General features: G+C 43.0%; 1 protein-coding gene across 1 annotated transcript in view; it reads left to right on the top strand.

Moving 5' to 3' along the window:
- OXSR1 (oxidative stress responsive kinase 1) overlaps positions 1–12,013 on the top strand; it is an 81,846-nt gene that overhangs the window by 22,352 nt on the left and 47,481 nt on the right. The window contains exon 3 of the mRNA XM_072329398.1: positions 6,732–6,840. Coding sequence (XP_072185499.1) covers positions 6,732–6,840 — 109 coding nt within the window. The remainder of the gene's footprint in view (positions 1–6,731; positions 6,841–12,013) is intronic.

Below are 12,013 nucleotides of genomic sequence, written 5' to 3'. Positions count from 1 at the left end.
CAGGGGATTGATTTCTTTCTGATACGGTGTATAGAAAGGAGCAATTTTAGGAGCGATTTTTTTTGTTGCGCTGAGCAAACCAAGTTGAGACCATTGAGGTCTTCAGATGGAGTGATAATTGCTGTAAAGAACACAGATTGAGAGGCATAATGCTATTTAGAGATATGGTTCTTTCTAGCCCAGCTACCAAATCAGGTGATACTATTCAGGAATTGATTTTAATACTTGATTTCTTTTTCTCTTTCCTCCTGTGTATTTAATGTTGGCAGATCTTTCCTAGAAGGCCTATGAAGTTGATCTGGAAGGAAAGTACAATACAGCTTATTATGATTCCTGCTTAGTAGTGTGACTGGAAGCGGTGTGTAAGGAGAGCCTGTCAAATATGGTGATCATCAGTCTACTACTGGTCTTTGGGGCTTCTCTAGTTGATACTTCATCTCCACTTCTCACTTGTCTTGCAACCCACAGTAGATAAACGCACATGATGTCCTGCTTAAGTTTGTTGAGAAGTCAACTCATGTTGTATTTCACAGCTGTTTCCTGCTGTGTTGCTCTTCCCTCTACTTTCCTATATGGAGTGTAGTTATTGCAGTTGCTTGTCCTTGAAGTGCAGTGGCGTAACAGCTGCCTCAAAATAACTGTGCCTTAAGCTTTGTTCTTATACAGATGTCTTCTTGTAAAGAATTATTGATCTTAAAGGCTTTAGATTTCTTCTCAGTCAGTCAGGCTCAGCTTTGTTTTCATACAATTAAAACAGAGTTAGCTTTCTTTCATCTACATGGATTTTTCCTTGCTTTTGCAGAAGCAGAGGGTAGGATTTCTCTCTGTTTAGTGTTTGGTGGGAGCGTTGAATAGCTATGTCACAGAATGACAGAACTGTAGGGGTTGGAAGGGACCTTAAGAAATAGAGTCCAATCCTCCTGCTAAAGCAGATACTCTGTGATAGGTTGTAGAGGAAGATGTTGAGATGGGTCTTGAATATCTTTGCAGAAGGAGACTCCACAACCTTTCTGGGCAACCTGTTCCAGTGCTCCATGACCAGTACTGTAAAGAAGTTCTTCTGCATGTTAGTATGGACCTTCCTATGTTCAAGTTTTAGGTCATTACTCCTTGTCTTATTGCTACGCACTGCTGAGAAGAGCCTGGCCTCATCTCTTTGCCTCCCACCTCCCTTTAGATATTTATTAACATTTATCAGATCCCCCCTCAGCTGCCTTTTCCCCAGGCTGAACAGACCCAGGCTACTCAGCCTTTCCTTATGCTCCAGGCCCTTCATCATCTTTGTAGCCATCCAATGGAGATCCCTGTCTTTTTTTCTGAGCTGGGGAGCCCAGAGCCGGATGCATGTAGTAGTTTCAATGTGGCCTTGCCAAGGCAGAATGGAGGGGGAGGATCATCTCCCCTGACCTGTTGGCCACATGTTCTTTGTAATGTACCCCACAATTCTATTGGCCTTCTTGGCTACAAGGGCACACTGCTGGCTTGTAACCAACCTGTTGTCCGCCAGGACCCCCAGGTTCTTCTCCACAGAGCTGTTTAAGATAGATCTTTCTCAGTTGAGAGCATTGCTGCCTCTGCAGCTCCCAGAGTTATTCAGTAGAGGACAGGTTTTGGAGATGTGGCCGTAGATAGACATGACACGTTTTGTACATAAAAGGAGAGAAGTGAGAGTACAACTTTCCTTCTGCTCCTGTGGTCAGAGGGTAAGGAAGCTGAGGATAACAAATCGAAGTACAATAGAAATATATGTCCTTTTGAATTTCATGGAATTGACCTGGGGAGCTCGCTGCCAGTAATATGGAGATCAAACATTGCATGAGATTAAATAAATCAACCTATAGTAGAGAAGGTTAAATTAGATAGGATTTATAAAAAGGATTATGAACTCCCCTGGTTTAAAGCATCAGCCAACTGTTAACTGCCTGGGCTTAGTTAGGAGTCTCCCCTCTGGGCAGATAAATCTGTAACTGCTTGTTATAGGGTTTTACACCTTCTTTTGAAGACTTGGACAGGATATTGAACTGGCTTTGATCTGACAGCAGTTCCTACAAGTGGATTAACTCGACCATAAGGTTGATGGGAACAAAGGAACAGACTGCTGTAGACATACAGACTTTTCATCCGTATCTTTCATCTTATGGGAATTGCCGTCGTAGTTCCACTTCAGTCCTCAGGACTTTTACACTTGCTCCAAAGGGAAGAAAAGTCCTTAAGTGTCAGTGCCAGACAGTGTGATGTATAACACATGACCTCTGCACAGTTATTCACTGTGCTCTGTTGTGTGTTTCTTGCATCGCGAGACCGCAGTTGTACAGAAGGTTTGAAGCTGTCGTACTGCTTGATTGTGGAGTTATCAGAGCAGCAGCAGCAATCTTAATTACTGGTTGAAGCTGTTTCTTGGACAACTTGTCACAGCAGTAGTTTGTTTCCCATCACCTAAGATTAAATTCCTTATGAAGACTCCTTATCCATTTCAAAATTAGGTGTGTAATAGTTTCCTCTATTGCTCTGGATGGACTGATGTCATCCTTTAGTTGTGCCAGTTTCTCTCCATGCCTTGAGGTAAGAAGTTGAACTTGAATAATCTGGGCAGGGAACTTGTATCAAAATCTCCGATTTTTAGCTCTGTGCATCTTCCTCTTTTTCAAATAATGATCCTTAAGGTAACAGAAGATCATGTTTTTTATGCTGATATATAAAATGGGAATGAATCCGTATTCTCAGTTTCATAGCCTTTAAACAAAACCATTCGAATTTAACTTGAAGTAAAGCTTGATGGTTATGTCTGCTGATAGAACCAGAGTTCTTAATCCTGCTTCAGAAGGATGAAGAAGGATTTATTGCCTTGTGCCTTGAAGTCTCAGCTGAGGGAAGTACTTTGCCATCCAAAGCTGGGAGTACTGATATACTCAGGGAAGAGATTACATCTGACCTGCTTTGATTTCCACTTTCCTCCCCACGCTATTCTCTTGTGTCATGATTGCCTTCAAGTAGTGTAGCCAGGTCAACAGCTTTCTGGATTCCTCTAAACCTGCAGGTACCCCATGTAAAAGCAGGTTGTTTGTGTTCCGTCTATTGAGCTCATGTCAACATAGACCAAGTAAAACTAAATAAAGCAAGCCTTGTATTTGAGAGCAGGCGTCTTTGAAACATGCCTCAGGGGCAGATAAGCATTAAGAAAAGAAGGTGGTAACGTGAACAGAAAATACCAGTGACAAAGGTTCAGTCAGCAGCTTGTATACAGCGTTACCTGCTTTGTGTCTCTGCTTTTGTTGACTCAAACTTCAGTGGAGGAAAACAAATGTACTTCCAGAACAGCAGAAGTGTGTCTGACTTAGAAGAGATAAATAGGTTTCTTATTATTCTAAATTATACTTTAGAGCAGTTTTATTAGTGTTTCAGAAGCCTTAAAATGCTTCCTTTATTGTCAGCAGAAGCAATGAAAACGTTCATTAGAACCCTTAATGGAAGACATGGGGGCCTTTATAGCTAACCCTCGTCTATTTGACAGTACAGTTATTTTTAATATCTAGCCTAGGGTGAGCATATAACCATCTCCAAACCATTGCCTGCGTCTAGACGTGTTTTTATCAGTAATTTGTTCTCCATAGCTGAGCAGAAGGCAGTCGAATTTATAGCTCTTGAAATGGGGAATTGGCAGTAAGGCTGCGTGTGTGGGATTGAGCGGGGGGGTGTGTTTGTGTTTGTGTGTAAGCAACTGGGTGGAAGATGTGTTGTACCAGCAGCTGGAGCTGCAGCTTGTTTGAGGAGTTGGTAATGATGAGCAGGAATAAAACATTGCCACTGCAGAAGTTGTGTACAGTAGCCCCAATAAATAGCAGTGTTTGGCACTGGCATTATGATGGATGTGTATGAAGTCATGGGGTCTCCTTTCCTGCAGGTATTTAAATCCTGTCTGTACACTTACCTGTGTGCCCTGCCTTAGGGAACTGCTTTAACAGGGGGTTGGACTCAATGGTCTCTTGAGATCCCTTCCAGCCCCTTTAATTCTGTGGTTATTTCTTAGTGGTAACAGTACGAAAGCACTGGCACTTGGGGGCTGGGATGTAGTTTATTATTCAGAGCCTTGCTATGCTGTCTAAGAGCTGGCTTAATCTGCTACTGCGCATCCACTAGCTGATGGTGTTTTGTCACCTAGATCAAGCTTCCCATGATTTATTTTCCTTTTTCCTTCTTGTGTACTGCAGCCTATGACAAATGTAACTCTTTTTTTTCATTCCAATTGTTATTTCTAGCCTAGGGAGTGGAATACAGTAATGTGCAAGAAAGGAACTTCTTGGAAAGTAATGGTAACAGTGTTACAGAATCACTGCACAAGGCTGTAATATTAATTGTACGACAAAGATCTGATCCAGACCTAACATGTTAAATAGACTTGGTCCAGGTTTTAACTTGCTGTCTCCTGAACTCCAGCAGGATGCCCGAATATCTATAAAATATGTGATATTTGTGCATGTTTTTCAACTACTCTCTTGATCTCCCTGGGAACCTGTTCAAAATATTTTGAGAGGTTTTACTGAGGTAAGATTAAAACCAGCTACTCCAGATCGTTTCTGAGAATCTTGGCTTTGGGGAAGGGCTGGCCGATATGAAGAGCAGCAAAGCAACATCCTGCTTGCTTCTTTTCACCTGTTTTTTCCTCTGATGCTGTTTATGAATGTATTTTTTCTGCTTGTCAAATGTTAAACGTTTGCATGCATGCTTTTAAAATTAATTTAAGGCCTTAGATCAAATGGTAATTGCAGGTGTAGGTACAAAGGCTACATCAGGCTATGTCAGGTTATGGATTCCTTAACAAGGGATGCTGTCCAGTGCTGTGAGCAAGTCTGATATGATTTCAGGGTAAGCAAATGAGTGTAAAACTCTGAGCTCAATAAGCTGAGTATGGAGAGGTTGCACAAATCAATAGAGTTGTAGTGGGTGCTTGCAAACAGCTTTCTAAGCAACTGGGTTTTATGCAACCAGTTTGGCAGAGGGCACAGAGCAGTCACTGAATCTGACCTATGTTCATCCAGGTTTCAGGCTCTCACCCATCCCCTGGCAAAAACTGGAAGCAAGGCAATAAAAACAGCTTTTATTGCCAACTTTGCAGGAAAACCATTGGACAAACATTGTGGATAAACCTAATAGGAAGGCATTAGCTGAAGGTGCTGCTTTATTTCCTTTGTTTTGCAGAGTAGCTTGACACAAGCATGTGTTTGCAAGGAGGAGAGCTAGAGCAGTCAGAATAAGCAGAGGATATTATTCCAGGCTGTATTTATTTTCACAGAGTGGTTTTTAAGTCATCATGTATGCTATACTGACTTCATTGGCCGATTCCTCTGCCCTTCCTGTTTAGGATTTTTGTTTAATCTTTGTATTGGAACTTCCTGGAAAGTTGGTGCTTCTACTGGGGGAGCTGAAAGAGGAATCAACTGCATTTGACTCCTCAAATACACCTACTCTGAAAAGCAGCACTAAACTGGATAAATCGATACCACTGTTTCTGTGTAGCTGTGACTTCCAGCTGCATACCTTGGGCGAGCAGTGTGCTCTTATGTTGCATTCAGTCACAAGGGGAGCTTCCTATGTGGGTAGGAGAGGAACTGGCAGTGTCTGTGGGGCATTCCTGGGCATGAGTGAGTCCTTAGAGTATCCTCTTGTGCTTCGGGATGAAGGAATCAGGGCACGGCTGTGGGGTGGTCCTGTTCTCCTTCCCCTTGTGTACGGGGCTGTGAAAAGTGGTGTCTATGATCAGCAAAGGGACGTCTTTGAGAGCTGGAGATCCAGGTACTGAGGAATGCATGGGTCTCACTAGAAGCTACAGTCGGGCAAACTGGGGCTCTTGGCTGACATTACCTGCTTGGCTGCAGCACTGATGCCCAGCCAGGTAGCGCAGGATGCCAGGCTTGGCTTAATGGGTGTTTTTTGTCTGTGGGCAATCAAGAAACTGTGAGGCTTTGTCTAACCCAGTTATTAGTACTTGCATAATGAGAAATCGGTCAGTGTTTTCTGTCATGTTGTTCCCCCTTTGTGAAACCTCAATCCTTAACCCATAAGTGAATGTGAGAGTAAGCGTGGTCAAAACTCAGGCAGTTTCATATCTGAACATATTTACCGTTGTATTCCATCTGTAGTAGCCAACTACTTCCTAATTTCAAACTGTTTTCCCTATTCTTCCTTTACCACAAAAGATATAGCTGTCCTTTGTGCCCTCAACCTGATTGAGCTGAGCCATCTGCTTTCATGCTGAGAAGAAACATTAGGGATGAGAGACCCTTTTTTCCCAGAGGCAAATATTTCCCTTTCTCATCCAAATGATAGTTTTTGACCGATTAAGCATCTGTTGTGTAATGGATCACTGAAAGAAACTGGTGGCATAAGCTGCTTAGGTAACGCTGGTGAGTTTTTAGGAGTATTCTGTTGTAGCTGAAGGCAGGTGTTTAGAATCATTTTATTGCTCTCATCGATAGGGCTGCAATCCACTCTTATTTTCTGTTAGTCAGAGATAGACAGGTGGAGCATCCTTGAATAGCTTTGGGTTTGGTTCCAGTTTGATGCAGGCTGAGTATTAGAAGTTTCTGTGTTTTAGTTTTTGTGGTTAGCTCCTAAGTGTCCTTTTTTTTCCCCTCTCACCTTCATGTAGCGTTGTATTCTGAGGGAGATAATTTTTGCACTCAGGGAACAATAATCATTGAGACTAACTGCTAATATTTTGTTTTTCTTTGCAGAAAGAAATTCAAGCAATGAGCCAGTGCCACCACCCCAATATCGTATCTTACTACACATCGTTTGTGGTGAAGGATGAGCTTTGGCTGGTGATGAAGTTACTTAGTGGAGGTAAGTGGTCCGATTCCCATACCATGAAAGGCAGCATTAAAAGTTGACGAGTGTTTTGTTTTCATCTCAGGTTTCCTTCCCACTTCTGAATTAACATTGAATGATAATGCTTAACTTCAACCCATTCAGCTCAGAAATAGCTTTTTATTTCATGCATGTCTCTATTAATACCTAACTGCATGACTGACTGTCTCTTTTAACTCCTGTTTTGTAAATTATACAAAACAATTCTACAAGATACTGTCAGTGTTTAATTGCTGAATGACTCAGTTGAGCATTTGAAAACAGAAGGATGACTTCAGACACTTACTAAAGGAACTCGGGTACAGATGTAGTAGTTGAAACCATCCTAAACTTCAGAACAACAGAAACAACACCACCACTGCCCCTAAGACTGTTTCTTGTATTGCATTTTCAAAAGTTTCTTAATCCTTTTTCATGAGCATAGGATGAACTTCTGAATTAGGGATGTATGCAGCCATCTCTGCTGAGCCTAACCAATCCCAATAGCTTTATAGTTGGGACTGTGATGTTAGCAGCTCCTCTTGCAGGGCTGATCGCTTGCCCTTTTCTCACTTGAGTTGGAGACCTGCATAGCGCTGATAGCTTGCTGGTAATCAGCCAGTCTATTGATTTAACTTTCTTGTTGGCTGCCCTTGTGAGGAACTTAAATCACCTGTTTCAAAGCAGAACTGCTGCTGTAATGCCAGTCTTACAAAGGGAGTTCAATATCATGGAATCATCGAGGTCAAGCACAACCTGCCTTTCATGAACCCATGCTGGCTAGGCCTGATTCCCCTTGTTGTCCCACATGTGCCATGTGATCTCCATCAAAGTGATCTGCTCCATAACCTTGCCTGGCTTAATCTCTTCCTAGCTATCCTTCCTTAGTGAAGCTTTCCCCTGCAAACCTGGAATCTTCTGATATCAGTAAGCAATCTTCTTCCTTTCCTTTTTAGCACCTCTCTATTGTGCCAGTCCTTTTCCGTTGTATTGATCTGTCCAATTGCTACACCAGATTTAGTACGATTTTGCTGTTGTATAAGAAGTGCCCATGGGTGACTCTCGCAAACACATGAAGTGGTGTTTTAGGGGTACAGGACAGGCAGCAGCAATGTTCTTGGCCTTTTTAGGAGGATAAACAGCCCCCTACAGAAGATTAGGTTAATTCTTGAACCTCCAAATGTTGCTTTCATTCTCATTTTTGTGGTTTTTTTTTCCCCAGTGTTTGGGGAAGAGATCACTCTTTGGACCACAAAGTTCCACATAAATGAAGGGAAAGAGTTTAGAAAGTAACCATAGCTTCAGAACTGTCCTCTTGGTGGGGAGGCATAACCTGTTTGTCACTTGGAATAGGCTTCCACATGATACAGAGTGGTATTTGAACCCTTTGTAATTCTGGCCTTAAGTGGAGAAGTGCTTTAAAGCAGTTAAGGTACAAAAATGTCTGGTTTGCTCTGTTGCACATATTGAAGGCCAGAGTTTGTGCAATAAAAGACTGATTTCTCACTTGAAGCAAAACAATTGGGGTCCGGGGGGAATTGCTAAAATACACTTTGAGGGCAACTTGTTGGCTTTTATGCAGGAGGAAGATACCTTGAGAGGTATTTCTCAGCTTATGATTTTTTCATGGCTCTACTTCAGAAATGGGATTTTAGATCTTACAGGCACATTCTGTAGGCCAGTCCTGAGGGTGGCTTAAGAAACTCGTGTGTCAGAGCTTTCTGAGCAAGGAACTTTTCCATTGACTTTTAATGAGACTGTTTCCAGTTGTTTTTAGGTTGAGCGACTTATATAACGAGGTGCTTTAAAACCTGCTTTTCATTCCTTTCAGCTTATCAGTAAAAAGACTGGCTCGTTCTGTGGTCATCTGTTATGTGGGTGAATGTTCTAGAAACATCTCTTAGGGAAGGTACCCTAAATACGTGAAGCTTTGAGCAGCCAGAGAGAACGTTCTGAGGCAGCTCTGTTGCCTGTGCAATGTTGTCCCTGAAACTGAGCTTTTTATCTCCACTTTGCTACTACTGCGTTGGTGGAAGGTACAGATTCTGTCTTTGAAAGTCATCAGCAGTGAGGAGGTAATGTACTGGTGAGCTGTTGGGGAGCACCCTATGAGAGCTGGTAATCTACATCAGGGCCTGGTCAGAGTGGTGGAAGTTGGTGCTGAAAGCCCTTAGAACTGGCTGATTTGACACGGAGGCAGAAGAGCTGGGTAGTTGTTCCTGATGGCTTATGCTGTGGCTGTGATAAGCTGGTAGTGATAAGGGGCTGCTGGGTGTCTCCAGTTCCTCTGATGCCCTCTCAGATATGACAATATAGGCTTGAGTCAGGTTTGTGAAGTTTCTGCTGCTTATTCCCTTCAAGAGAAACTGCAGATCCTTTCCTCTGAATTTCTGCTGATGAAACTGTTTTTTGGAGTTCCAAGCTTAGCAGTGTCAACTTGTCACCCCGGCCTCTTGGTCCAATGTTACTCCAGACTAAACTTCAATAGCTATTTCTAGCCAGCTGCTGCCCTGCTCTTTGCCTTGTTGGCATTCCCATGTCATGAGCGTTAATCGTGCCTTCTAAAGCTATTTGATGCCCTGTCCTGCTTTCCAGCTCCTGTAGCTCTTTAGTAGGAAGAGGAGCAGCTGTCCTTTAGTGCTTATTCTGATCTCTTTGCTCCTCTGAATTCTCTCTGGTTTCAGGAGCTCTCATTTAACAGGTGACCCAAAGCTGTGGCCAGCTCCACAAAACAGTTGCTTGTGCAGAACAGCTGTCTGTGATGGCTGCTGCATCGCATGGCATTTTTCTATTGTCCCTGTTTACCAGCAGTTGAAACCTCCAAAAATATTTTCAAACACTGCATTTTTCTAAATGTTGGAACTTCTTCCAGATGGAGCTGTTAGATCCTTTTACAGGCCTGTAATTAAGTCTCCTAAGAAGACTGTTGTGTTGAAGTAGTTAAACCTTTTCCAGAAGTTTTTAGGATTAAATAATCAGTCTCTTCTTCAACCTTTCATCTCGATCACTTGATGAAGTGCTTGGCTAGCACTGGCCATGCCCTTCTTTTTGCTCTGGCTTGCCCAAGTCCTATGTGTCTTCCAGGGAGATGGGCTATCTTGTTCTACTCCAGTCACATTAACCTCTGGTCATAACTTGCTGCTGGAATTAGGAATGGCCAGATCGAAGTCAAAGGTTCATAGAAATCCTCATGTTTATGTGAATTACTTTGTTAGAGAAGGCTATGCTGTTTTCAGTCCCTCTGGAGGGTTCTTAATTTAATTTGTGTCTCTACAAATAAATTTCAAGCGATTAAAGATGGGGTAAGTCAGAGGCAGGAGATTGTAGGGACTGTATTTGATTACAGGATGTGGAGCTTGGAGATGCATTACTATTTCCTGGCTGCAAAAAGAGAAGCATGAAAACGAGCTGATTTTCTTCAGGTTTCTTCTCTAAGCATCTGTCCCAACACTGATAGAGGCTGCCTTGCCTCCTTCATTGTATTATCTTGCTTCCTGCATTAACCTGGTCTCTCTCACTCTCACAAGTACTCTAGAGAGAAAGGAGCAAGAAGTGGAAGTATCCTTAACTTTCTCCCTCTGTGCTGATGTGGTTTAACCAGGGTTAAGAAACAACTCCAAAAGCAGAAACCTCAGAGGGCTACGTAGGTGTCTTTTCCTTTGTTTTATGTAACTTGTTCTTCCCTTTACTTTAGTGTTCATCTGCTGCATCTGTGTACTTCAACCCCAGACCTGCTGAATCCAAGCAGCTGTTCTTAGTGTTTTATTCCTTAGTTTGTCAGGCTGACGAGGTGCAGGTTTTTAATCCTTGGCTCTGGCGACAGGCTGATCAAAACCACTGGCTTCTCTCAAAATGCCTTAAGTAGAAACGGATCTTACAGCCTTCCAGATTGCAGGGGATACAGCATCATGTCCAGCATCAGTAACCCTTAAATGTGAGACAGATCTCAGTTCTCCCAAAATTGGCTTATGAAGCTAGTGATCTCCAGCACCATTAACCAGCCTTTTTGTGGCAGGCCTTTAAAAACTGATTGTAATGCAGATACCATTACATTTCTGCTGGAAATGTTAGGGTATTACACTTTCCTGTGCTGATTGCCTGGCAAACTTAAAGGAGGTGGGGACTTTTGTTGCGTATAACTTTTCCTGTATCTGTCCTATTACTGAGGTTATAGTGTAACACGTGAGATGTGGTTCCTACAGCAACTAGCTCTGCTACGAGTTTCTTCTCCCTCTGGGAGTGTATAAAATTCCAGCCATGTAATACTCTTGCATTTATCTGTAATCTTCCTCTAAACTGCTCCAGTTTTCCTTTCCTTCTCCACTATTATGTCTTCTCTCCATGTGCTGAAACACGAAACAGGATGGCTGGTGGCTGTCACATGGCTGCTTTCTTCCTCTCCTAAGGAGGAACGTTAGAAGCAGACTTCCTAAATGCCATTAGCAGCGCTCAGGGCTGTAGGTGAGGTTGAAGAAATGCGTGTTGGACTCAGAGCAGGAAGCACTGATGTTTGTGGTGGCTTGATGTTGAATCAATGGAACAATTAGGATTTCTTACCCCAAGGGTGCGATTACATGAAAGTTTTCTCCAGCAGCAGAGCTGGTTTTATAAGTTCCTGGCTGCTGGTTCTCCACCCTGCCTGGAAAACTGGATTACCAGTTAGTGCAGTGATCTCATTTACAGTATGGCTTGGTAAGCAGGCTCATTGGCACAACAAGAGAGGAGGTGAACTGTGGTGCTGGAACTCATTAAATCTCATTTTGCTGCTGAAGGAAACAATCACAGAATGGCCTGGGTTGGAAGGGACCTCAAGGCTCATGAATCTCCAACCCCCCCTCCCTGGGCCACAGGCAGGGCTACCAACCTCTACTAGACCAGGCTGCCCAGGGTCCCATCCAACCTGGCCTTGAACACCTCAGGGTCAGGGCATCCACAACCTCTCTAGGCAGCCTGTGCCAGCACTTCACTGCTTTCATAGTAAAGAATTTCCCCCTGACACCCAACCTACATCTTCCCTCCTTCAGTTTAAAACCATTTTCCATTACCTCTTGTCCTGCTGTTATCTGCCCTTTCAAAACAATGGGGGAGCTCAATAGCACAGTACATGTTTTGAAGGAGATAGCTTTACTTGGTATGTGTATGCGGTACAGGGTGGGTCTGCAGTCACTAG

Source organism: Excalfactoria chinensis, chromosome 2 (assembly GCF_039878825.1).
Source record: "Excalfactoria chinensis isolate bCotChi1 chromosome 2, bCotChi1.hap2, whole genome shotgun sequence".
Lineage (NCBI taxonomy): Eukaryota > Metazoa > Chordata > Aves > Galliformes > Phasianidae > Excalfactoria > Excalfactoria chinensis.
This window is presented reverse-complemented; position numbering and strand designations above follow the sequence as displayed.